This window comes from Heterodontus francisci, chromosome 6, assembly GCF_036365525.1.
Source record: "Heterodontus francisci isolate sHetFra1 chromosome 6, sHetFra1.hap1, whole genome shotgun sequence".
In the NCBI taxonomy this organism is placed as follows: domain Eukaryota; kingdom Metazoa; phylum Chordata; class Chondrichthyes; order Heterodontiformes; family Heterodontidae; genus Heterodontus; species Heterodontus francisci.
The window spans coordinates 8,362,660-8,390,529 of NC_090376.1; the positions used below are offsets into that span (position 1 = coordinate 8,362,660).

A 27,870-nucleotide genomic window follows, 5' to 3' on the forward strand; every position below is an offset into this window, starting at 1 on the left:
TCAGGCCTCTTCCAAAGTGACTGTAACCAGCAGCTCTGCAGTTGTCAAAGTGAGCCTCAGTACTGCTGCTCCTCCTCATTTTATTCCCAACTCTCCAAAAGGCATTGACTTTTGCTGGGATATGTTATTAAAGACATCAACAGTCTCTGCTGTCTAACCCACGTGACCATTCTGAACCTGGATTGCAAAGCATCTGGGAACATCTTGTTGAAGGTACAATACATGATTGTGAGGTGTTGCACTGTTTCCCTGATTTCCTTTATCTCAACCATTTGTGGCCATCTAGTCCCTGAGATCTGGAATTCCCTCCCTAAACCCCTCTAACTCTCCTCCTTTAACATTCTCCTTAAAACCTACCCCTCTTGCCATGTTCCTGTCCCAGTATCTCCTTATGTGACTTGTGTCAAATTTTGATTGATACTGCTCCTGTAACACACTTTGGAACATTTTACTGTTCTAAAGGCTGTATATAAATGCATGTTGTTATTGTTGAAATTGAATCTAATAAATCTTGCGCCAGAGAATAGCTATGAAATCTGCTGGGTTGTCGTTTAACAAAAAGAGCTCAACTGGTTTAGTTAAATGGGACCTCCATATCTACCCAATCCATTCACTCATTACCTGGTTGTTTGACATCAGGGCTGAAAGGGTTGAATTACGATGGCAGGTTGCATAGACTGGGCTTGTTCTCCATTGAGTATAGAAGATTAAGGGCGGATCTCATTGAGTTGTTTAAAATGATTACAGGAGTTGACAGAGTAGCTAGAGAGAAATAATCTGATAGCGGGCCTAAATTTAAAATTAAAGCTGGGCTGTTCAGGGGTAATGCCAAGAAGTACTTCTTCATACAAATCTGGAAACTCTTTCTCTTGCCCCCCTACCCCACACCGCACCTCTAAAAAGCTGTTGAGGTGTTGAAAATGTCAAAATTGAGGTTGATAGATTTTTGTTGGATTTAGGAATATGGAACCAAGGTGGATAAATGGAGTTTGAGATACAGATCAACTATGTTCTAATTGAATGGCAGAACAGGCTCGAGGGGCTGAATGACCTGCTCCTGTTCTTATGACTCTTAATGTCCTCAGCAACTAGGGATAGGTAAATAATAAATATAGTTGATCGATAATCCAAGAATATTTTTTCTTTGTAAACAAACCATTTGTACCACACCTCAGAAATAATTCCCCAGGCCTGGTGTTTTGGTATTCAGTTACACTTTTTTGTTTTGCAGGACTCTTCTCGTGACATCCGGGAAGCTTTGCACGAGCTGCTGTGTTACACGAACGTATCGACTAAGGATGGTATCCACCTGGCTCTGGTAGAGCTGCTGAAGAATCTGGCAAAGTATCCGACCGATCGGAACTCCATCTGGAAGTGAGTTTTTCACTGTGGTTTAATGTATTCCAAAACAGCACCTGGTGATTTCCTGAGACAGGAGGTCCCTACTTTAACCTTTGTTTTTTTAATACAGCAATTTTCATTGAGAGAATTCGACAATCGAGGCATTGCTGACTGAGAGCAGTGGTAAGCTGCCTCCATCTAGAGGTGCTTAAGATGATTAAAGGCATCGATATGGTAGGTTCGCTAGGACACTGGTTTGCGGGGCTATCTGGAACCCAGTGGAAGAGTCCTGTGGCACTCCCACCCCACCCCAGTGATGGGGCTACCCCCTCTGGGCGCCACACTTTAGGAAAGATGGGAAGGCATTAGAATGCAGTAAAGATTCATGTACATGGTTTCAGGGATGAGGAACTTCAGTTACGTGGATAGATTGGAGAATTTGGGACTGTTTTCCTTGAAGAGGAGAAGGTTGAGAGGAGATTTGATAGAGGTATTCAAAATCATGAAGGTTCTGGACAGAGTAGATAGGCAATAACTGGTTGAAGGATCGTGACCAAGATGGCACATATTTAAGGTAACTTTCAAAAGGGAATTGAATCGCGACAAGAAAGATATATAACTGATCAATGCAGGTAAGCCGCAATCTAACTGAATGGCTGAACAGGCTTGAGGGAGGGGCTGAATGGCCTACTCCTATTCTTGTGTTTGTAAAAGAAAACATTTGCAGGGGAGAGTGGAAGTAATTGGATAGCTCTTTCAAATAGCTGGCATGATGGGCCAAATGACAGCCTTCCATGCCGTATGAAAACTTTCAATGAATTTGAGCGAATTTTCTTTTCCTCCTAGATGTCTCAAGTACCTTGGAAGCAGACATCCTACTCTGGTGTTGCCACTGGTCCCGGAGTTACTCAGCACACATCCATACTTTGACACCCCAGAACCAGACATGGACGACCCAGCTTGTATCCGTTTTAATGTCGATTACAAATGAATGCATTCTTTTTCTCTTAATGGGGTTAACGTGACAAAAGTTTTCACTTTTTTCAAACTGGTTATTCGGCGGAACGGCACGTAGGTGTGGAAAAATAATTTTGATAGAAAACATTGAGATCTCGATTTAAACTTCAAAGGTTTTAAAGCTTAAAATGAAAACTGTAAGAAAGGCTGGAGGCTCCTCACTGATTCTAATAATACACCAGTGCACAAACTTTAAAAAAAAAATTTCATTCATGGGATGTGAGTGTCACTGGCTAGGCCAGCATTTATTGCCCATCCCTAGTGGTGCTTGGGAAAGGGACAGGCTGTCCGACACCGGTAATGGCGTCAGCTGCCTGTGCGCACACGCTGGCACCATTTTTAATGGGCCGCCAACCCTGCTGATTCATTTACATTTTTATAGTAATACTCCCCACCCTCCCCCCTAATGTACCCATGGAAAACCTATCGCCTCTTTCCCACCCCCCAATAACAATTACATTCAATATTTGCCCTCTTCCCCCCCACCCCCACCTCACCCCCAACAAACACTTACCTTCAACACTTGACCTTCCCCTCCCCACCAAACAATCTGACCAAAGTGCAGAGGTCATCCCTTCCCACCATCCCCTGCACTAGTAATGTAAATTTTGACCCTATTCCCTCCACTATACTAAAAATCATAAGTTCCCTTCTTCCCCATCATGGTGGCACCTGCTTTCCCTGGACGGGAATGTGAGGGCACGTGAGTGCTGGCCGCCGCTCAGAAGATTACAGCCCGAAGGTAAGATCGCAGTGTATAAAATTTATTAATTTCATTAATTTAAATATGTTAATCCGGCTTCCGTCGCCCAGCGGTAAGGTGGTGGGGGGGGGCCATCATGGAACCTCACCGCCACTGGGAAGATTGGGCCCAGCACTCCCAGCGTCTGACTGCGTGGCGGCCCACTGCTGGAACGATCTTCCGGCCCGCCCCTGGCCACAGAGCCCGACGTCGGGAGCTTAGTAAAATCCTGGCCCCAGTGTTGCAGTTAAGCCTGTCACAATGACAATGCCCCAATCTTACTGGGTTCAGACATTAAACCAAAGCCCCTGCCTCCCCTCTCAGGTGGACGTAAAATGATCCCACTGCAGTATTTTGAAGAAGAACAGGGGAGTTGTCCCTGGTGTCCTGAACAATATTTACCCCCTCAACCAATATCACTAAGAAAAAATTATCTAGTCATTATATCATTGCTGTTTGTGGGAGCTTGCTACGAGTAAATTGGCTGCCAAGTTTCCTACATTACAACAGTGACTGCACTTCAAAAGTCTTTCATTGGCTGTAAAGCACTTTGGAATATTCTGAGTTTGTGAAAAGCGCTATAGATTGTAAGTCTTTTTATTGCTTGTGGAAAAAGGCCTACCCCTCCCTGCTGTGCAATGCAACTTGCAGCTGCTTACCCCCTCCCCATCCGTATTCGCCAGCATTTCACCTGAGTCAGCTCGCAGAAACCAGATACTGGCAATTATTACCATAACCGTAACGCAAGCCGTTGAAGGCAACGTGCAGAGCTTAGTTCCAGTCAGGATCCAAGTCATTTCCTCGCACCGCCAGTTTCAAAAACCTTTCTGAAGCAGGCTCTCAGCAAATTTCCAACCTCTATCATCATAAGTTCCCTTCTTCCCCATCATGGTGGCACCTGCTTTCCCTGGACCCTCACCGCCCCACCCCATTGCCTTTCTAACTAGTTTCTCAAGCTTCCCCTCTCACCGCAATAAGCCTAAAGATCCCCCTCCAAGCAGAGAGGTTCTCAAGAATAAATAAAAACAAGAAATGCTGGAAATACTCAGCAGGTCTGGCAGCATCTGTGGAAAGAGAAGCAGAGTTAACGTTTCGGGTCAGTGACCCTTCTCCACATATGCTGCCAGACCTGCTGAGTATTTCCAGCATTTCTTGTTTTTATTTCAGGTTTCCAGCATCCGCAGTATTTTGCTATTATTTTAAGGTTCTCAAGAACCTGCCCCCATCTTTGCAAATCACTGGCCATGTTCTGAATCAACTACCCCATCCCCAGAGCAGAGTGTATGGCCCCAGTTCTCTGCATTTAAATAAGCTGCCCCTGACCTGGGAGTGCTTGCTTCTGACGACAGGTACTAACAATGGGAAGTGTTTCATTTTCTGACACTCACTTTTCTCACCTAACAATCTGATGTTGAAAAATGTTTGGTGAAAATGATAACTATTTTGGATTGCATGAATTAATATTTGAACAGGTTAAGGCGTTATTGTCCCTCTGAAGTGTACACAGTTAAAGAAGATCATCCTTTGTTTCTTAACTCCAAATTGTATTAGATATTGCTGTGCTTGTTCTGGTGTTCAACGCTGCCAGGACCTGCCCAACTATGTCTGCACTCTTCTCAGATCACACATTCCGACACTATGCCTACCTACGTGACAGCCTCTCTCACCTGGTGCCACCATTACAGGTAAGTGAAACTGGTAGCAGTCGCAAAGTACTTTTCAGTGCAGGTTGTGGAGCACCGAGCAGAAGACCCTGGGGTCCTATGCTTTACAGTGAGGGCTCCTGCTTTTGGAAAGGGTACGGGGAGGGCAGTTAAACTGATTCTTGGGATTAGGTGCCCATGAGGGAGGACTAAAGGAATCTAGAAATGTTTACACTGAAGAAGAGAAAGCTTAGGCGAGAACTTATGAGGTTTTCAAGTTTTTTAATCTTCATAGGTGGGATGTGGGTGTCGCTGGCAAGGCTGGTATTTATTGACCATCCCTAGTTGCCCTAGAGAAGGTTGTGGTGGGCTGCTTCTTGATCCGCTGTTTGTTACTGATGGGCGGCACAGTGGCGCAGTGGTTAGCACCGCAGCCTCACAGCTCCAGGGACCCGGGTTCGATTCTGGGTACTGCCTGTGCGGAGTTTGCAAGTTCTGCCTGTGTCTGCGTGGGTTTCCTCCGGGTGCTCCGGTTTCCTCCCACATGCCAAAGACTTGCAGGTTGATAGGTTAATTGGCCATTATAAATTGCCCCTAGTATAGGTAGGTGGTAGGGAAATATATAGGGACAGGTGGGGATGTGGTAGGAATATGGGGATTAGTGTAGGATTAGTATAAATGGGTGGTTGATGGTCGGCACAGACTCGGTGGGCCGAAGGGCCTGTTTCAGTGCTGTATCTCTAAACTAAACTAAACTAAACTGAGTGACTTGCTAAGCCACTTCAGAGGGCAGTCAAGAGTTCAAAGCATTGGTGAGGGACCAGAGTCACCAGCATGTCTAGGCTGTGTAAGGACGGCAGGTTTCCTTCCCTCGAGGACATTAGTAAACTAGTTGGGTGTTTACAACAATCCAACAGCTTCGTGGTCACGTTTACTGGTACCAGATTTTTATTTCCAGAATTTTCAAAGTGACATGGTAGAATTATTAGTTATTAGACCAGGCCTCTGAAGTATTAGTAACATAAACTCTACTGGATAAGTGAGCTGAACGAGAGTAAATCGTTGACTTAACAACACTCTCCAATGAGGGCTACAGGCTTGAGTTCAGTAGAGGAAAGTTGACCAGTTTTGATGTAACTTCCACTATATCCACGGTGGTGAATCTGTGGAATAGAGAGGCTAATAGTACCAGCAAGTTCAAAATGGAGCTGGATTGTTATTTGGGAAAAGAGGAAATCAAGGATATGAGAAAGCACGTTACAGTATTTTTTTTTTTCGAGCTTTGGGTAGGTGGCTCCATTTCTACCCATGTACATTATTCCTAAGTTCCACCAATCATTTCTCAGAGGCTTTGCAAGGCATTTATTCTTTCCCAAGTGTTTGTATTTTTGAATTCATATTTTACCACTTTTCCCTATTCTATATATGGTAATTATAGAGGGAAATGTGTGTCACCTCTGGGAGCCAGTTTATTTATTTTTTAATTCTTCCATATTATGAGTACAGTCTGCACGCGCTGGGCAGTCTCTGGTATCCCAGCCAAATGGCCAATGAAAGTCAAAAGCTGTTCAACTGTGGGTGGCGGGGGGGGGGGGAGGGGAGGGGAGTTGAGGTGAGGTGGCGGAATCACAGCCAAACCTCATGCAACGTGAAAGCAGCCTTCTCACAGGGTTGACTGGTAAGCAATTAGGAATGTGGTCCTTGACTCCATGATATCTGCTTTCTAGCAAGGGGAGAGCGGAGCCACTTGCAGTACTCCAGTTTATAAACTAGCACAGCGTAGACGTGAGTTTGAATCAGCACGGGGCCAAGATTTGAATGCAGCTCAGGCTCACCCCTGTCCTGTGGTGTGTCGTAGTGCCACTGTTGGAAAGAAAAGAAAGAATTTGCATTTCTATAGCACCTTTCATGACCTCAGAACCTCCCAAAGTGCTTCACAGCCAATGTAATACTTTTTAAATGTAGTCACTGTTGTAATATAAGGAACCGCGCAGCTAATTTGAACACAGCAAGCTCCCACAAACATCGTGATAACGACCAATAGTCTGTTTTTTCAGTAATGTTGGTTGACGGATAAATATTGGCCAGGACACCGGGGAGAACTCCCCAGGTCTTCTTTGAAATAGTGACTGTGGGATCTTTTCATTCACTAAAGGGACAGGTGAGACCTCAGCTTAATGTCTCATCTAAAGGATGGCACCTGTGACAGTGCAGCATTCCCTTGGTACTGCCATTGGGTGCTAGCCTAGATTATGTGCTCAGATCTCTGAAGTGGGACTTGAACCCACGACCTGGCTCACAGGCGAGAGTGCTACTCAGTGAGCCACATCTGACAACTGTGCGGGTCCAGAGCATGAGAATTCCAGCCAATCAGGCTGGCAGTCTTACGGAGGAGTCAGTGATGGCTGCTGTAACAGTGGAAAATGTACACTACTTCATGAGAAAAAGCTGTTCTGAGATTGTATTAAGGCACGTTGTGGAGCAAGATAGAGAGGGAGCTTTACAGTTATTCTGAGTAAGTGCTTTAGTTCTTCATCTTGTGATATGGAAATCTAACGTCCACAGTGCCCATGGCACCAAGATAGAAAAGAATGAAAGGGAATGCGAGTTAACTGGGAAGTGGTGTCTAAAGAGCAGAGATTCTGAAAGGGAGACGTTGAAATTCGAGTGATTTTTTTTTTAAGACACCTGTCACCCACTCAGGGCACAAGAGCATACACCCTGGGATTAGCGGTGTCTCCCATCTCACAGCAGAAGGAATCTATTTTTGATTAAAAATTATTTATGTGGGATAGGTAAATGGTTAAAAAAAAAATTGTTTCCTCCGGTTGCTGAATATTTGCCAGGGGACGGGGAGGGGGTGGTCACGGTGGTGGGGTGAAGGGAATAGAGTGCAGACTGTCACTTGAAGAACAAAAGGTGAAGCTAGAGGAAGTGTTTTCATACAGGGATTTCTTAGAAAGAGGATCTGCATTTCTATAGCGCCTGTCACGCCCTCATGATGTCCCAAAGCGCTTTATAGCCAATAAAGCACTTTTGAAGAGTAGCCACTGTTGTAATGTAGGAAATGCGATCTTTTGCTCTTTGCACCCACCCAGCAAACCAAGCAGAGAGTGGAGACTGTCAGCTGCAATACCCGATCTGTGCAACACGTTGTCCGGGTGTTCCAGCTGGGTGGATCATTTTCTGCATGCATTGCAAGGCTGGATCCGCTCGTGCAAATATGCCGTTGCAGCGGAACACGTGCGGATACTCGGTTTTCTGGATGCTTGACTTGCAAAAAAAGCTGCACCTCCTAACCTTAGCTCTGAAGGATCGCCTCATCCCTTTGTGTTTTTTTTTTGCAGTTGCCAGGTAGGATGATGGCGCCCGTCTCAGATTCTACTGACCTTGCGTTAAGTGAAGATTCGTCACGGCAGTTTGTGCAGCAAAGCCTTGACCGAGTTCAGAGTATTCAACATCTAGATGCTCAAGGAGCTCAGGATCTTCTGAAGTTAACAATTCGGTGTGAATTTCCAGTGATATAATTGCATGTTTGTTTAAGCTGTCTAGTCAGGTCATGTTTCTGTATAGGTATCTGCAAAATAAATTCAGACACCATGTCTAAAAGCTACACGCCACCCTACAAGAAGGATGTCACCGTTCAGAGGTGATTTGCTATAATGGTACTGGGGATGAGGGACTTCAGTTACATGGAGACGGTGGAGAAGCTGGGGTTGCTCTCCTCAGCGCGCAGGAAGTTAAAGGGGAGATTCAATCGAGGTGTTCAAAATTGGCGGGAGGGTCAGTGACCAGAGGACAGAGATATATGAGCATATGAAATAAGAGCAGGAGTAGGCCATTCGGCCCCTTGAGCCTGCTCTGTCATTCAATAAGATCATGACTGATCTGATTGTGACCGTAACTCCACTTTCCAGCCTGCCTCCCCACCCCCGACCCCCCACCATAATTCCTTTGTAAATTAAAATATGCCTAACTTAGCCTTGAATACATTCAATGACCCAGCCTCAACGCTCAGATAATTAGCAAAAGAGCCAGAAGGAAGCTGAGGAGACTTGAGCAGGATTTTGTGATCTGGAATGTGCTGCCCGAGCAGATACAGTGGTAACTTTCAAAAGGGAATTGGATAAGTACTTGAAAAGGGAAACTTTGCAGGGGTCTGGAGAAAGAGCAGGGAAGTGTGATTAACTGAATAATTCTTTCAAAAAGCCAGCACAGCACAATGGACCAAATGGCCTCCTTCTGTGGTGTACGATTCTAACAGCAGATACTGAGGACAATCGTAATGCCACCAGCAACCCTGCCTAAAATCAGCTATATCATCCCAGGTCAGGGGTGAAACTTCAAAGTTACTCCACCTGATGTAGGGCTTGGCAGAGGGTTGAATTTCAGTGCAGAACCTTTATTGATTCAATTGAGACAGTGCTAGTGACTCACGTATCTTTCTTTAATCTTCCTTCTCTAAACAGTGACCTGCAGAGACTGGGAGAGCTACAGCCAGAGCTGTCGGGAATAGCAGAGTTTTCCGCTACATATTTAGAATGCCAGCTCCTCCTTATGAAGGTAGGGTGTGCTCGCAGTGCTGAAACACTGCTTCATTGTTACCCCAGCTTCCTGCTAATGGAATTTTCAACATTCAAAGCCAGTAATTGTGGAAGGATTTAGGAGACGTGTGTATAAGATAACTGGCATAGAAAAGTTAAACCAAAATAGGGAGCAACTGTTTCCAGTGTCAGGAGGGTTAGTAATGAGAGGACACAAAGTTAAGATAATTGGCAAAAGAACCAGAGGGGAGATGAGAATTTTACACAGAGTTGTTGTGATCTGGAATGTGCTGCCTGTAAGGGCGGTGGAAGCAGATTCAATAGCAGCTTGCTAAAGGGAATTGGATAAACACTTGAACGGAAAGAAAATTGCAGGGCTATGGGAAAGGGGTGGGGGGGGGGTCACAGTGGGATTACTTAGATAGCTCAAAGAGCTGGCACAGGCATGATGAGCTGAATGGCCTCCTATGCTGTCCATTTCTGTGACAGTAGGACAAAGGGGTTTAAACGTTAAAAAAGAGCAGAACTAGCACTGGTGCCATGAATTCCTTGCTTGTACAAAAAGTACATACCGTGACTTCTCGGTAAGGTAGAGAAATGTTCTTCAACAACAGTCGGATGCCATGAAGCTGGGATTGGAGGGACAATCTCAGATGGGTCACATGACTCTCTATAACTGTCTCAAGTTGGGGAAGTTTCAGTGAGTTAGCACATTGAGGATTTGTCTTGAGGTCCAGGTTTTCTAAACTTTGCTGGTATGCCTGTAGGAATAGAAACAGGAAGAGGCCATTCAGCCCCTCGAGTGTGTTCCACCATTCTATTAGGCCATGGCTGATCTGTATCTTAAAAAGTAAGAGAATGTGAGGAGTTGGATTTGAACCCTCACCTACAGGGGAGACTGTGACCTCAACATGGTGCCTAAAACCATTCAACTGGCCTGACCTCAGGTATATATACAGGGGAGTATGTTACTGTTCAGCCTCATGGTTATCAATGCCTAATGATGGGTAAGAGCTCACTCATATTCCCTTGAGTATAGAGGATTAAGGGGTGATCTAATTGAAGTGTTTAAAATGATTAAAAGATTTGATGGGGTAGCTAGAGAGAAACTATTTCCTCTGGTAGGAGACTCCAGAATAAACATTAAATTAGAGCTAGGCTTTTTAGGGGTGATGTTGGGAAGCACTTCTTCACAAGAAGGGGAATAGAAATCTAGAACGCTGTCCCTCAAAAAGCTGTTGAGGCTGGGGGTCATCTGTAAATCTCAAAACTGAGATTGATGGATTTTTGTTAGGCGTGTGTTAAGGGTTGTGGAACAAAGGCTGGAGAGAGAGTTGAGGTGCAGATCAGCCATGATCCATTTGAATGGTGGGACAGGTTGGAGGAACTGAATGGCCTCCTGTCCCTATGTAAATTCCTAAATGTCCTAAATTCCTCTCTTGGTGGAGTAGCAGGTGATAGGTGGGTTGCTGTTGAGTAGGAAGAGCTTTACTGTGCATGCAATTCATACTACTTGAGACTTGGAGTTGTTAGGAGATGCTGAGGTCCAGTCTGATATCTCTGCTGCCATGCTGTCTGACGGCAAAGACAAAAGGGACAATTTTAACCTACCCTGTCCAGCAGCAAACTGAGTGACTGGATAGGGTGGACCTCAGGTTTTATTTCTGCACCTAATTTGACGTCAAAAGACTGCATTATTTGTAGTGGGGAGATGTGGGAATTTGTGTTAAAACGCCATTTTGCTGGATCCTGAGGGATCCCTATCAAGTGAGTTAGATTAAAATTGTTCCCAGGAATCAGGCGTAGGCATCTCTTGGCGTGTAGCACCATTCGCGACTCCTCAGATACTGAAGCAGCCCGTGTCCACATGCAGCAAGACCGGGACAATATCCAGGCTTGGGCTGATAAGTGGTAAGTAACGAGTACCAGGTAATGACCACCTCAAACAAGAGAATCTAACCATCTCCCTTGACATTCAATGGCATTACCATCACTGAATCCCCCACTATCAACATCCTGGGGGTTACCATTGACCAGAAACTGAACTGGACCAGCTACATAAATACTGTGGCTACAAGAGCAGGTCAGAGGCTGGGAATTCTGCGGTGAGTAACTCACCTCCTGACTCTCCAATGCCTGTCCACCATCTACAAGGCACAAGTCAGGAGTGTGATGGAATACTCTCCACTTGCCTGGATGGGCGCAATTCCAACAACACTCAAGAAGCTCGACACCATCCAGGACAAAGCAGTAGCGCTTGATTGGCACCCCATCCACCACCTTCAGCATTTGGTGGAAGTGGTGGCATAGTGATAATGTCGCTGGACTGGGATATGGGTTCGAATCCCACCATGGCACCATGCCACCATGGCAGATGGTGAAATTTGAAATCAATTAATAAATAATAGTTTAAAATGTCCATGAAACCCATCTGCTTCACTAATGTCCTTTAGGGAACGGAAATCTGTCACCTGCCTGCATGTGACTCTTGGTTGACTCTTAACTGCCCTCTGAAATGGCCCAGCAACCCACTCACTTCAAGGGCAATTCGGATGGGCAATAAATGCTGGCCTAGCCAGTGATGCCCACATCCACAAACCAATAAAAATTCAGTTCCTTCACCGCTGACGTACAATGGCAGCAGTGTGTACCATCTACAAGATGCACTGTGGCAACTCACCAATACTCCTTCGGCAGCATTTTCCAAACCCGCAACCTCTACCACCTAGAAGGACAAGGGCAGCAGATGCATGGGAACACCACCACCTGCAAGTTCCTTTCCAAGTCACACACCATCCTGACTTGGAACTATATCTCTGTTCCTTCACTGTTGCTGGGTCAAAATCCTGGAACTCCCTTCCTAACAGCACTGTGGTTTTACCTACACCCCCAAGGACTGCAGCGGAAGGAAGGCAGCTCACCACCACCTTCTCAAAGGCAATTGGGGATGGGAAAGAAATGCTGGCCTAGCCAGCAATGCCCACGTCCCAAGAACGAATAAAAAAATTGCTCCATGTCTCACGCTCAATCTCTGAGCTCTGGCCAGCAGAAACCTCATTCTTCAAGGGTCTTGTGAGCAGATTTGGAGAGTGTGTATTGCTGATAGCAGATGTAAAAACACGTATGTTCAAAATGCCGCATCATTTCTCGATGAGGTAGAATCTGAAAGAAAATGTTATTTCCCCCACAGTCGCTTCAAGAGAAGCTGTGGAATGTGGCTGCCCCACTCTACCTCAAACAGAACGCCATGGCAGCTGCTGCAGCTAAACAGGTAAGAGATATCCATTCCTGTTTCTTTCTGTCACCTACCTTCTTTGCTTCCTCCTTATGGTATCACACAGGTGTCAGCCAGGGTACAGTGGGTAGAACTCCTGCTTCTGAGTCAGTAAAGTCTGGGCAAAATAAACTAGGCTGATACTCCAGAAGTTAAAAAAAGAAAGATGTTGCATTTATGTAGCACCTTTCATGGCCGTGGGACGTCCCAAAGCACATTACAGCCAATGAGGTACTTTTGAAGTGCAGTCACTGCAGTGACGAAGGAAACTCGGCAGGCAATTTGCACACAGCAAGCTCCCACAAACAACAATGTGATAATCAAATAATCTGTTTTTTGTGATGTTGATTGAGAGGTAAATATTTGGCACCAGAGAGAACCCCACCCCCAAACCCCCCCTCCCCCTCCTGCTCCCTCTCTTCGAAATAGTCATAGACTCATTTGTGGCATAGAAGGAGGCCATTCAGCCCATTGAGTCCATGCCAGCTCTCTGCAGAGCAATCCAGTCAGTCCCACTCCCCTGCTTGATCCCCGTAGCCCTGCAAACTTGTTTCCTTCAAGTGCCCATCCAATTTACTTTGGAAATCATTGATTTTCTCCGCTTCCACCACCCTCGTGGGCCGTGGGACATTTTACGTCCAGTTGAGAGGGCAGACAAAACCTCGGTTTAATGTCTAATCCGAAAGACGGCACCTCTGGCAATGTAGCAGTCCCTCAGTGCTGCACTGGGAGTATCAGCCTTCATTTTTGTGCACAAGTCCTGGAATGGGACTTGAACCAACGCAGGACTGAAGGAGTGCTGCAGTGTCGGAGGTGCTGTCTTTCGGGTGAGATGTTAAACCGAGGCCAATATCTTTTTGAAAAAAAGAGCAGGGGAGTTCTCCCTGGGTTAATAGTTATAGTTCAACCAGCATCACTACAAAGCAGATTATCTGGTTATTATCTCTTTTTATTTGAGAGATCTTGCTGTGCGTAAATTGGCTGCTGCGTTTCCCACATTACAGAGACAACGCTTCAGAAGTATTTAATTGGCCGTAAAGCGCTTTGGGATGTCCTGAAGTGGTGAAAGACACAACAGAAATCCAAGTTCTTTCTCTCTACCATGCCTTATCCAAGTGGCCACCCTGCATGTGTGATTCAAGCTTCTGAGTGCTGGCACGCTGCTCTACAGCGTGACGCATTGCCAGCTTTCCCAGTCCCGTTCCTCATCCGACGGCCATGCCTGCACACACTTCTTTCCAGCAGGGGCCGCTGGTTAAACATCAGGCGCCATTTCCTGCTTGCTGGTTTGTGGCATGGAGACCAGTTGTAGAGCTCTTGGTCACCGCTCTACGTGAGATCCATTAATCCAACGAAGACGGGGATTGAAACATCTGGTTGGTACACCTCAGAAACACACCACCTGCTGTACTAACCCACTGGGGGCAGAATGCTCTCTCCAATAAATACAGACAGGGTAGAAGTAGATCATTATTTCACAGAATTACATAGAATTTTAGAACACTGCAATAGGCCTTTTGGTTCACCTGGTCCTTGTTGGTGTTTATGCTCCACTTCGAGCCTCCTCCCACCCTACTTCATCTCACCCCATCAACATACCCTTCTGTTCCTTTATCCCACGTGTGTTTATCTCACTTCCCCTTAAATGTATCTATGCTATTTGCCTCAACTACTTCATGTGGTAGCGAGTTCCACATTCTCACCACAATTTCATAAGACGAGGGATAGAATTCCTGCAGGAATTTCCACACTTGCTGCCTAACCTCTTTGAAAGGTCAGAGAAAATGCCAGGAGAAGCGGGTTTTCCATCAGAGTTACAGTGGCAGAGTGGGAGAATCTAATGTCAACTAATGAGACAATTAAATTTCAGGACTAGCGAAAGGCTATGGGAACATAGGGAATAGGAGCAGGAGTAGGCCATTCGGCCCCTCAAGCCTGCTCTGCCATTCAACTAGATCATGGCTGATCTTCTACCTCAACGCCATTTTCCTGCACTATCCCCATCTCCCTTGATATCTTTAATAGCTAGAAATCTATCGATCTCTGTCTTGAACATAATGACTGAGCCTCCTGGGGTAGAGAATTCCACAGATTCATCACCCTCTGAATGAAGAAATTCCTCCTCATTTCAGTCCTAAATGACCTTCTCCTTATTCTGAGACTGTGTCCCCTGGTTCTAGACCCACCCACCCCCAGCCAGGGGAAACATCCTGCATCAACCCTGTCGAGCCATGTAAGAATTGTGTCTGCTTCAATGAGATCACATCTCATTCTTCTATTCTCTAGAGAATACAGTCTCCTCAATCTCTCCTCATCGGACAATCCCACCATCCCAAGAATCAGTCTGGAGCCCAAGTCAGCCTGTCTCTTTTTTTTTTTAGGGGGTGGACCCCACCTTCTCACCAGACTCCTTGATCCTTTCTGTCTCCAGAATGCATCCAACTTAGTAGAATGGTTCCAGGGATGAGGGACTTCAGTTATGTAGAGAAACTGCAGAAGCTGGGATTGTTCTCCTTTAAAGCAGAGAGGATTAAGAGCAGAGTTCATAGAGGCATTCAAAATTATGAATGGTTTTCATAGAGTAAATAAGGAAAAACTTTCTGTTGATGGAGGGCCGGTAACCAGCGGACACAGATTTAAGATAATTGGTAAAAGAACCGGAAGGGAGGTGAAACTTTTTTTTTTTTACACAGCGAATTTATGTGATCTTGAATGTGCTGACTGGGCGATGGAAGCAGATTCAATAGTATCTTGCAGAAGGGAATTGAATAAAGACTTGAGGGGGAAACATTTACAGGGCTATGGGGAAAGAGTAGGGGATCGGAACTAATTAGATAGCTCTTTCAAAGAGCCGGCACAGACACTGGGCCGAATGGCCTCCTGTGCTGTTTCATTCTATTCTCTGAGAATGTTTTACATGGTTTTACACCAGTCGAGCTGACTGGCCTGTTTCTGTACAGTAAATTCTATGTAAAATAACAAGTCTCCCCTTTCTCTTCAAACGCCAAATTTCACAGCAAAAAAAAAAGTTTAGACGTGAAAATTAAGTTTTCTGTTGGACATAAGGCTGCACTTTTTATTCATCCCTCTGAAACAAGCCGATTCAGAAAGCAATACCCCAGCGTTTAGAGTTTTATTTATTAAAATATCATTTTTGCCAAAACATGGATGTTGGGATCGATGAACTTAGGACATTACAGCAGCAGGAGTGTGTTTTGCTGACGGTGACGCTTCTTTAGATGGTCACTAGAGGGGGCAAATGGAATTTAGCTCACACTCAGAGCTGATTGTTCTACTGATGTCTTCATTGACTGATGCTGAGTACTGTCAATTTCGTCATTCCTTTAAGTAGGTGTCAGCTATGCGTCGTGTGCTCCCGGTCAGAGATATAAAGCACAGTTGCACAAGGGCGGCACAGTGGTTAGCACCGCAGCCTCACAGCTCCAGCGACCCAGGTTCGGTTCTGGGTACTGCCTGTGCGGAGTTTGCAAGTTCTCCCTGTGACTGTGTGGGTTTCCGCCGGGTGCTCCGGTTTCCTCCCACAGCCAAAGACTTGCAGGTTGATAGGTAAATTGGCCATTGTAAATTGCCCCTCGTGTAGGTAGGTGGTAGGAGAATTTGAGGGAAGGTGGGGATGTGGTAGGGAATATGGGATTAATGTAGGATTATAAATGGGTGGTTGATGGTCAGCACAGGCTCGGTGGGCCGAAGGGCCTGTTTCAGTGCTGTATCTCTCTATGACTCTAAGCCCCGTTCACCCATCACCCCTGTGCTCACTGTCCTACTTTGGCTCCCGTCAGCGCCTCAATTTTAAAATTCTCATCCTTGTGTTCGAATCCCTCCACTGGCTGACCCCTCCCTATCTCAGTAACTTCCTCCGAGATCTCTGCACCGATTCTGGCCTCTTCCATCGCTCCACCATTGGTGGCCATGCTTTCAGCTGCCTGGACCCCAATGTTCTAAGATATTTGGATATGACATGGTCCAAGTGCAGATATTATTTCCAAGCTGCTAAAGGAATGCTAACCTATCTTCAAAATGAATCCCATTCAGCTGCTTCTTGTATGAGCTACTCTCTCTCTCCCTCTCTTTGTCTTTTCCTGCAGATTCTGGAGCACACGTACAAGCTGGAGTTCCTGTACAGTGGCCTAGAGAGTAGGCATGTGGCAACCATCCACCACATGCGGCTTCAGGCTAAAGCACTGCAGCTCATTCTGACCGCTCGCACTACCAGAGGGTAAGGGACCGGTTGCCGAGGTGCCTCGCCATTTATAGACTTGTTAGAACGTGAAACTCACTATCACGTAGAGTGGTTGTAGCGAATAGAATAGGTACATTTAAGGGGAAGCTAGATAAGTATTACACAATGATATAGAATATACGGTACAACAACAGGCCATGCAACTCAACTGGTCCATTTATGCTGCATGCGAGCCTCCTCTCAGCCCTTTTCCTCTAACCCTATCAACATATGGCAGCGCAGTGGTTAGCACCGCAGCCTCACAGCTCCAGCGACCCGGGTTCAATTCTGGGTACTGCCTGTGTGGAGTTTGCATGTTCTCCCTGTGTCTGTGTGGGTTTCCTCCCACATGCCAAAGACTTGAGGGTTGATAGGTAAATTGGCCATTATAAATTGTCCCTAGTATAGGTAGGTGGTAGGGAAATATAGTGACAGGTGGGGATGTGGTAGGAATATGGAATTAGTGTAAGGTTAGTATAAATGGGTGGTTGATGGTCGGCACAGACTCGGTGGGCCGAAGGGCCTGTTTCAGTGCTGTATCTCTAATAAAAAATAATAATAAATAAAATATCCTTCTATCCCTTCCTCGTGCGTTTATCTAGCTTCTCCTTAAATGCATCTATGCTATTCGTCTTAACTACTCTCCATAGTGGCAAATTCCATATTCTCACCTCTCTTTGGGTAAAGACGTTTCTCCTGAATTCCCTATTGGATTTATTACTGACTATCTGATGATTGCACAATGTTCACCATTTGTGACTCCTCTGATACAGAAGCAGTCCGTGTAGAAATGCAGTAAGACCTGGACAATATCCAGGCTTGGGCTGATAAGTGGCAAGTAACATTCGCGCCACACAAGTGCCAGGCAATGACCATCTCCAACAAGAGAGAATCTAATCATCTCCCCTTGACATTACCATCGCTGAATCCCCCACTATCAACATCCTAGCGGCTACCATTGACCAGAAACTGAACTGGAGTAGCCATACAAATACCATAGAATACCATAGCTACAAGAGCAGGTCAGAGGCTAGGAATCCTGCGGCGAGTAACTCACCTCCTGACTCCCCAAAGCCTGTCCACCATCTACAAGGCACAAGTCTGGAGTGTGATGGAATACTCTCCACTTGCCTGGATGGGTGCAGCTCCAACGACACTCGAAGCTCGACACCATCCAGGACAAAGTATTGATTGGCACACCATCCACAAACATTCACTCCCTCCACCACCGATGCACAGTGGTAGAGTGTGTACCATCTACAAGATGCACTGCAGCAACGCACCAAGGCTCCTTAGACAGCACTTTCCAAACTCACGATCTCTACCACCTAGAAGGACAAGGGCAGCAGATGCATGGGAACATCACCACCTGCAAGTTCCCCTCCAAGCCACACACCATCCTGACTTGGAACTATATCGCCGTTCCTTCACTGTCACTGGGTCAAAATCCTGGAACTCCCTTCCTAACAGCATTGTGGGTGTGCCTACCTCCCATGGACTGCAGCACTTTAAGAAGGCAGCTCACCACCACCTTCGCAAGGGCAATTAGGGATGGGCAATAAATGCTGGCCTGGCCAGCGATGCCCACATCCCATGAATGAATTTTTAAAAAATCTGATATTGTTGGCCTCTAGATTTGCTCTTTTCAAATGGAAACATTTTCTATATGTCCACCATGAATATAAGAAATAGGAGCAGGAGTAGATTGCACGGCCCATCGAGCCTGCTCTGCCATTCAACATGGTCACCGATGATCCTTGGCCTCAACTCCACTTTCTCACCTGTTCCCCATATCCCTTGATTCCCTGAGAGACCACAAATGTGTCTGTCCCAGCCTTAAATATATTAAAAGATGGAGCATCTGGGGTAGAGAATTCCAAAGATTCACAACCCTTTGCGTGCCTATCAGACCCTTTCATAAACTTAAAGAACTCTATCAGGTCACCTCTCTGTCTTTTCTAGCTGCCACCTTCTGTTACAGAACAATGGTCACTGCACTTCAAGCTATCACATTCCTCAGAAACACCTCAAGGCCATTGATGCTGTATATTCATGTTTTCTTTGGAACAGAGGAGGCTGAGCAGAGATTTAATTGGGGGATATAAAATTCTAAGGGGTCTAGATAGATTGGATAGGAAGAACCTATTTCTCTTAGAGAGGTCAGTAACCAGGAGGCATAGAATCATAGAAAGGTTACAACACAGATGCAAGCCATTCGGCCTGTAGTGTCCGTACCGGCTCTCTGCAAGAGCAACTCCGTTAGTCCCACTCCCTCACCCTTTCCCTGTAGCCTTGAAAATCCCTTCAGGTGCTTGCCCAGTTCCCTTTTGAAAGCCACAATTGAACCTGCCTTCACCACACTCTCAGGCAGTGCATTCCAGATCCTGACCACTTGCTGCTTAAAAATATTTTTCCTCAAATCACCATTGGTTCTTCTGCCAGTCACCTTAAATCGGTGTTTTCTGATACTCAACGCTTCTACCAATAGGAACAGTTTCTCTCTATCTACTTTGTCCAGACCTCTCATGATTTTGAGCACCCCTATCAGATCTCCTCTCAACCTTGTCTTCTCTAAGAACTACCAAAGCTTCTCCAATCTATCCACATAACTGAAGTCCTTCATCCCTGAGTTCTGATGAAAGGTCACAGACCTTTCCACAGATGCTGCCAGACCTGCTGAGTATCTCCAGCACTTTGTGTTTTTATCCCTCATCCCTGGAGTCATTCTTGCAAATCTTTTCTGCACCTTTTCTAAAGCCTTCCCATCCTTCCTAAAATGCAGTGCCCAGAATTGGACACAATACTTGAGTCGAGGCCGAACCAGTGCTTTATGAAGGTTCATCATAACTTCCTTGCTTTTGTACCCAATGCCTTGATTTATAAAGCCCAGGATCCCATATGGCCTTTTAACCACTTTCTCAACCTGCCCTGCCACCTTCAACAATTTGTGCACATATACCCCCAGGCCTCTCTGTTCCTGCACCCACGTTAGAATTGTACCCTTTAATTTATATCGCCACTCTTCATTCTCTCTACCAACATGCATTACTTTGCACTTCTCTGCATCAAATTTCATCTGCCATGTGTCTGTCCATTCATCAGCTTGTTTATGTCCTCTTGAAGTCTATCACTATCCTCCTTACAGTTCACAATACTTGCAAGATTTGTGCCACCTGCAAATTTTGAAATTGTGCCCTGTTCACCCAAGTCTAGGTCATTAATATACATCAAGAAAAGCAGGGGTCCTAATACCAACTCCTGGGGAGCCCCACTGCACCATCTTCCTCCAGTCTGAAAAATAGCCGCTCACCACTCTGTCTGTTTCCTGTCACTCAGAGAACTTCATATCTATACTGCCACTGTGCCTTTTATTCCATGAGCATAGATTTTAAACTACTCGTAGAAGGATTTGAGAGGAGTTGACGAGAATATTATTCACCCAGAGGGTGATAAGGGTTCTGGAGCTCACTGACTGAAAGGGGAAGAAACCCTAATCACATTTAAAAATATACTTGAAGTGCCGGAAACTACAGGGCTAGAAATTGGGAATAGGCTGGATAGCTGTTTTACAGCTGGCACAGACACCATGGACTGAATGGATTCCCGCTGTGCCGTAAATTTCTATGATTCTATAAAAGCAAAAATGTCTTCATTAAGTCCCAGTTCTACTGTTGTTCTATTCTTTCTAGGATGGAAACTCTTATCAACATGTGCGAGAAGTTTTTGCAGGAGATTGAGACCTTTCCAAGGTAAACCATTCCACAGTTTGAGAATTTGAATTCAGTTTATTAAAAAAAAATGTGGAAATAAAATTCTGGTTTCAGTAATGGTGACCATGAAGCTGTCAGATTGCATAAAGACCCAACTCGTTCACTAATGTCCTTTAGCAGTGGTGGCTGGGTCATTGAATATATTCAAGACTGAGTTAGACATATTTTTGATCTACAAGGGAGTCAAGGGTTACGGGGGCAGGCAGGAAAGTGGAGTTCTTGTGTTCTTATCAGAGAAGGAATCCTGCCATGATCACTCGGCCTAGTCCTATGTATGACTCCAGTCCCACACCAAACGTGGTTGACTCTTTTGTAAAAGCAAAATACTGCAGATGCTGGAAATCTGAAATAAAAACAAGAAATGCTAGAAATACTCAGCAGGTCTGGCAGCATCTGTGGAGAGCGAAGCAGAGTTAACGTTTCAGGTCAGTGACCCTTCTTCAGAACTGGCAAATATTAGAAATATAAAAGGTTATAAGCAAGTAAAGCGGGAATGGGGCAAGAGATAACAAAGGAGAAGGTGTAAATAGGACAAGGCCACAGAATAGCTGACCAGAAGGTTGTGGAGCAATGGCAAACAATAAGTTAATGGTGTTATGAAAGACAAAGCATTAGTACAGATAGTGTGTTAATGGACTGAAAATTGAACAGCCGCAAGTACAAACATGAAAAAAAACAGTGGGTAAGCAAACTGAACAAATTAAGATGAAATAAAATAAACACAAAAAAAATGTATAAAAAAAAGGAAAAAGAAAAAAATAACTAAAAATAAAAGTAAAATGGGGGGCCCGTCATGCTCTGAAATGATTGAACTCAATGTTCAGTCCGGCAGGCTGCAGTGTGCCTAGTCGGTAAATGAGATGCTGTTCCTCAAGCTTGCGTTGATGTTCACTGGAACACTGCAGCAATCCCAGGACAGAGATGAGAGCAGGGGGGTGTGTTGAAATGGCAAGCAACCGGAAGCTCGGGGTCCTGCTTGCGGACTGAGCGGAAGTGTTCCGCAAAGCGGTCACCCAGTCTGCGTTTGGTCTCCCCAATGTAGAGGAGACCACATTGTGAGCAGCGAATACAGTATACTACATTGAAAGAAGTACAAGTAAATTGCTGCTTCACCTGAAAGGAGTGTTTGGGGCCTGGGATAGTGAGGAGAGCGGAGGTAAATGGGCAGGTATTACACCTCCTGCGATTGCAGGGGAAGGTGCCGTGGGAAGGGGATGAGGTGGTGGGGGTAATGGAGGAGTGGGCCAGGGTGTCACAGAGGGAACGATCCCTTCGGAATGCTGACAGGGGAAGGGAGCGTAAGTTGCGTTTGGTAGTGGCATCACGCTGGAGGTAGCGGAAATGTTGGAGGATTGTGGAGACTGATGGGGTGGAAAGTGAGGACAAGGGGAACCCTGTCGCGGTTCTGGGAGGTAGGGGTAGGGGAAGGGGTGAGGGTAGAGGTGCGGGAAATGGGCCGAAAATGGGTGGTTGACTCTTAGCTTCCCTTTGAACTATATCTCTAGCGAACCACTCGGCCAAATCAAAATCGCCATCTGTGGTTCATGAGCAGCTTCTCTAGAAATGGAGCAATCAGTGCCACCCTTGCCAGTGACGCCCACATCCTGAAAATTAATATTAATAAATAAAAAGCAAACTTTCTTGGTGTTTGACACCATTTTTTTTTAAATGGGAAAGGCGGGGAGGTGAGTGCCACTGTTGGGCAGATGAATGTAGGATGGACCCGGGGAGTTCCTGTGCTGGTCCCAGTCCAGTGTCCTTCACACATGTGATAGAGTTGGGATTAGCGTTTGACCATGAGGGAGAGGAATTGGGCTGTGTCTGCGAGGGTGTGGGATCTGGGTGCGTCTGTGAGGGGGTGGGATCTGGGTGCATCTGCGAGAGGGTGGGATTTGGTTGCGTCTGCGAGGGGGTGGGATTTGGGTGCGTCTGCGAGGGGGTGGGATCTGATGCGTCTGCAAGGGGGTGGGATCGGGGTGCGTCGGCGAAGGGGTGGGATCTGGGTGCACCTGCGAAGGGATCAGAATGGGGTGCGTCTGCGAGGGGGTGGGATCGGTGTGCGTCTGCGAGGGGGTGGGATCAGGGTGCATCTACGAGGTGGTGGGAGGAGTTGGGTTCGGCCATGACTGTTCCCTGATGGGAGGGTTAGTCTGCCAAAGCTCGTTGCGGCAGCATAATGGCGACTCAAGCAAGGTGTGCAACAGTCAGTATCCATGAAGCCATACTGCAGTGGAAGTGGGAGCAAGGGATCAGAAAGACCCGTGAAGAGTGGAGAAGGTTGCGAACAAAAAAAGAGCAAATCAGCCAAATAAAAAGAAAATGAAAAAATGCTGTGAATATTCAGCGGGGCCGTCAGGCAAGATTTAGTTTCATGGTGTAATTCCTCCCCTCGTCCAAGGAAGGGTACTACGTGAAACAGTAATATCTGTCTTTCCCTCACTGCCATCCCTCCCTCCCTGGCACTCCGTGTTTCACACTCAGTGTCGCATGTTCTCTGTCTGTCTCTCCCTCTCTCCCTCTCTCTCTCTCTCTCTCTGACTCTCTGATTCTCTTTTTCTGTCTCTCTGTCTGACTCTCCGTCTGTCCGACTTTCCAACTCTCTGATTCTCTTTCTCTGACTCTCTCTGTCGGTCTTTCTTCATCTATTTGTCTGTGTCACAAAAGGTTTTATTTTTGTACTAAAATCTTGGACTTCTATGTGTTTTAAAAAAAAAACTGAAAAAAGGATGTTGCTTAGTGAAAGACACCTGCAAAAATAATTGGAATTCCAGCAATGTTTTGAAAGGAAGTTCAGAACAAAGAGATGAACTTTATGGGTGTTTTGAAAGGAAATTAAACTTGTAAAAGGACAGAAAGGTTAGCAGTTTCAAGGAAATCACAGAAGTTTGACCTGTCTTCAGAGCAGCTTTTAAACCGGGGGAGACACTGTGTCTGGGCATGTGACCATGTTCAGGAAGGTTCTTTTTTCACTTTGAACCCTTTAAAAGCCTGTGAACTGGACAAAGAGCAGGTATTTGAAATCTTTGCTTGACCTGCCTGGAGCCAGAGAGAAAAGACCCAGAAAAGTGTTACCTCTCTCTCTAAAGGAGACTCCCATCTCTTGAAAAAGGAGTCCTTCATTTGAAAGGTAGCAGATTCCTGTTGCCTGAAGAATTTCTGCATCCAGTGAGATCCCTGCTGCCTCCTGTGTTCTCAGAAAATCTTGAATCTGAAAAATTCTTCTACTGCTAGACTGCTGCATCAGAGCTCAAGCAGACCTGTTGCAACACCCCTGATGGAAGACCTATGTGACGCCTGCTGCAGTTAAATTGCTGTGAACATCTGCCAATCACAGACTGTTCATCAACCTCACCTGGACAGACTTCGAGTGGCATCCAACTATTCGTCTCTGGGACACCTTACCGTACTGAAAACATCCTACCAGAACGTGAACCTCAATTTTTAAAAAAATTATTCCTTCTATTAAGAAACAATTATAATCCAAAATCCCTTTTGAAACCGGTTAACCGTTTCTTTTTGAACGTATGCGTGTGTGCATGAGGGTTATGGGAATAGGGGTTTTTTCATGTATGGATTTATCTTGTTAGTAGTTAAGACCTATTTCTTTTCTAATCAATAGTTAATGTTGCTGTTTAAAGAAACCTGGCTTGATGTGCTTTATTCTGAGGGGAAAATACAGTGTTTAATTTGGCTAGTCTTCAGTAGGTGGGAAACTTTATTTGATATGCTATTACCTGTGGAGTAGTGGGACTAAATTAAGTGCATTAGTCCTGCCTTGGTCGTAACATCCATTTGTCTGTCTCTCTCTCAGTCTTTCTCTCTTTCTCTCTCTTTCTCTCTCTCAGTAATAATCTGTATGTATCTATCTATCCCTCCTTCTCTCTGTCCTTCCCTCCTTTCCTCTCTGTGTCCCTCCCTCCGAGCCCCCCTCTGTGTTCCTCCCTACTTCCCTGTTCCTCCCTCCCTCTGAGTCCTCTCTCTGTCTGTCTCTCTTGACTCCCTCCATTGGTCCCACCCTTCCTCCCTGACTGAGTCCCTCCTCCCCTTGCTCTGATTCCCTCCCAATCTCTGAATTTCTCTCTCTAATTTTGCTCCTCCCTGATTTCTCTTTTGCCTGTCCGCCATAATCAGACCACACTTGGAATTCTGCTTGCAATTTTGGTTACTGTACTTTGCATCATAGACAATACAGAGCTGACCAATAGAGTTCATTCCAAATGTGAAGAAGATTAGGTGTGAGAAAAATCAGAGAAGCTGCAGCCCTATGGTTCATAGAGAAAGTTAAAGGGCAACCTCATTGAGTTCTATAGTGTTATTAAATAGCACATTAAATAGAATGGGTGGCTTTTTCCTTGGAGGTGAGAAGGTTTAGAGGCAACCTGCATGATTTCTTCAAGGTTATGAAGGATTATGAGCCTCTTCTCATCCCATGACTTCTTGTCATCCGCTGTGCTTGTGGACCTACATCGTCTGGCTGGTCCAGCAACACCTCCATTTTTCAAATTCTCATCCTTGGTTTCAGATCCCTCCATGAATGATGTCAACCTCTGCCTCTCTCTGTAATCTGCTCCAGCCCTACAATCCTCCAAGAACTCTGCATTCCTCTAATTCTGGCCTCTTGCACATCCCTGATTTTAATCGCTGCACCATTCGTGGTCACGCCTTCAGTTGCTGAGGTCCTAAGCTTGGGAATTCCCTCCCTAAACCTCTCCACCTCTCTCTGCTCCTTTAAGACCCTCCTTAAAACTTAACCTCCGGCCAAACTTTTAGTTACCTGTCCTAATATGTGGCTCGGTGTTAAATATTGCCTAATTAAACTCCTGTGAAGCGGCTTGGGACATTTTCCTATGTTAAACTTGCATTTATATAGCATCTTTTAGTTGTTCTTAAAAACAGGGACCCTGATTGATCATTGCCTTCGTGGTTTGTTGCTCCTTCCACTCAATTTGAAAGAGTTCAGGTCACAAGCTGTCACTATCTAGTTGCCTCCCCCTCCCCCCGCCACCTCCCCTTGCCAGTTTTCTCAGCATTGCATATTAATCATTTCTTTTCCCTGCCACTTCCAGGTGCTTTGCCTCAGAACTCCAGTACTTACAGGAGAGCTTTGTTGAGAAGCTCCTGGAAGTTATGCCCAGACTCGTGGCCTGCAAGCCAACGGAGATGGTAAAGATCCTGCAGACCACGCTACGACACAGCAGCTTCCTCCTGTTGAAGCTCCCAGAGCAGGTTAGCCGCCTTTGCAGAGTTTTATACAGTTACTGACTGTATTGGAGAGCTGGGGTTGCTTTATGTGTTATGCACAAAACAATGGAGAAGTTTTTTTTAAAAGACCTACAAAGATTTAGTTACTTGGAAAATAAGAAACTAGTGGGTTAGAGGAATAAAGGAATCTGAGAGTATAAATACACATCACTAAAAGTAGCGACACAGGTTAACAAGGCCATTTTTTAAAAAAGCAAACCAAGCTCTAGGGTTTCTTTCTAGAGGGATAGATTATGTTAAACTTGTATTGAACCTTGCTTAGACCACAGTTGGAGTACTATGAACAGTCTGATTGTCATAACAAGGATATAGAGGCACTCGAGAGGGGACAAGAAAGATTTACAAGGATGATACCAGAACTGCGAGGTTATACTTATCGGGAAAAGGTGAACAGGCTGGGTCTCTTTTTCCTTGAAGAGAGAAGGCGGTTGGGTGATCAAACAGAAGTCTTTAAAGCATGAAAGGTTTGATAGAATAGACGCTTGTGGGAAGAGCAAAACTAGAGGCTGTGAATATAAGATGGACACCAAGAAATCAAATGGGGAATTCAGAACAAACTCCTTTATCCAAAGAGTGGTGAGATGTGGAATTCACTATAATAGGAAGTGGTTGAGGTGTGTAGTATAGATACATTTGAAGAGAGGCACATGAGGGAGAAAGGAAAACATAGAAAATAGGAGCAGGAGTAGGCCTTTCGGCCTGCTCCGCCCTTTCATTATGATCATTGCCGATCATCCAACTCAGTAACCTGTTCCCGCTTTCGCCCCATACCCTTTGATCCCTTTAGACCCAAGAGCTATATCTAACTCCTTCTTGAAAACATACAATGTTGTGGCCTCAACTGCTTTCTGTGATAGCGAATTCCACAGGCTCACCACTCTCTGGGTGAAGAAATTTCTCCTCATCTCAGTCCTGAAAGGTTTACCCCGTATCCTTAGACTATGACCCCTGGTTCTGGACTCCCCCACCATCGGGAACATCCTTTCTTCATCTACCCTGTCAAGTCCTGTTGGAATTTTATAGGTTTCTATGAGATCCCCCCTCACTCTTCTGAACTCCAGCGAATATAATCCGAACTGACTCAATCTCTCCTCATACGTCAGTCCCTCCATCCCAGGAATCAGTCTGGTAAACCTTCACTGCACTCCCTCTATAGCAAGAACATCCTTCCTCAGATAAGGAGACCAAAACTGCAGACAATATTCCAGGTGTGGCCTCACCAAGGCCCTGTATAATTGCAACAAGACATTCCTGCTCCTGTACTCGAATCTTCTCACTATGAAGGCCGACATACCATTTGCCTTTTTTACTGCCTGTTGCACCTGCATGCTTACCTGCAGCGACTGGTGTACGAGAATACCCAGGTCTCGCTGTATATTCCCCTCTCTCAGTCTTACCTCTCAGGAATAGCGAGTTATGCTGATAGAGTTAAATGAAGAAGGATGGGGGGGATGCTCGAGTGGAGCATAAACATCAGCATGGACTGGTTGGGCTGAATGGCTTGTTTCTGTGCTGTATATTCTGTGTAAAAAAAAAAAAAAATTTAATATGAACAGTCAGGATGAACTGCAGCGTTTTAGCCTGAAGCTGCATGTTGCGGATTATCGGCACGAGACCTCTCTCCAGGCTGCTGCACAAGCTCCAGCTTGTACATGTGCTCCAGAATGAAAGAGAGACAGAGAGAGGTAGGTAGGCTGGGGCTCTTTTCTCAAGAAAAGGGGTGGCCTGATTGGGGTCTCTAGCTGCCTTGGTTTAATGCTAGCTCCGACAGTGTTATACAATGTATTAATCTAACCTTCATTGTCTGGATGAGTGTGATTTCAAAATCAGTGAGTAAGAACATAAGAAATAGGAGCAGGAGTAGGCCATTTAGCCCTTCGAGCCTGCTCTGCATTCACTAAGATCATGGCTGATCTTTTACTTCAACACCATTTTCCTGCACTATCCTCATAACCCTTGAAATTTTTAATCTTGATCTCTGTCTTGAACATACTCAACGACTGAGCCTCCAAAGCCCTCTTGGGCAGAGAATTCCAA

General features: G+C 45.5%; 1 protein-coding gene across 3 annotated transcripts in view; it reads left to right on the plus strand.

Annotated features, from left to right (window-relative positions):
• The window catches only part of ints4 (integrator complex subunit 4), an 81,365-nt gene that overhangs the window by 38,996 nt on the left and 14,499 nt on the right, over positions 1-27,870 (plus strand). For 2 of the 3 annotated variants that reach the window (XM_068033062.1, XM_068033064.1), the window contains 9 exons: positions 1,232-1,374; positions 2,188-2,303; positions 4,652-4,785; positions 8,091-8,248; positions 9,213-9,306; positions 12,478-12,558; positions 16,668-16,798; positions 20,491-20,550; positions 25,638-25,797. In XM_068033062.1, the coding sequence (XP_067889163.1) occupies positions 1,232-1,374; positions 2,188-2,303; positions 4,652-4,785; positions 8,091-8,248; positions 9,213-9,306; positions 12,478-12,558; positions 16,668-16,798; positions 20,491-20,550; positions 25,638-25,797 (1,077 nt within the window). The remainder of the gene's footprint in view (positions 1-1,231; positions 1,375-2,187; positions 2,304-4,651; positions 4,786-8,090; positions 8,249-9,212; positions 9,307-12,477; positions 12,559-16,667; positions 16,799-20,490; positions 20,551-25,637; positions 25,798-27,870) is intronic. The other variant, XM_068033065.1, reaches the window with a different exon arrangement.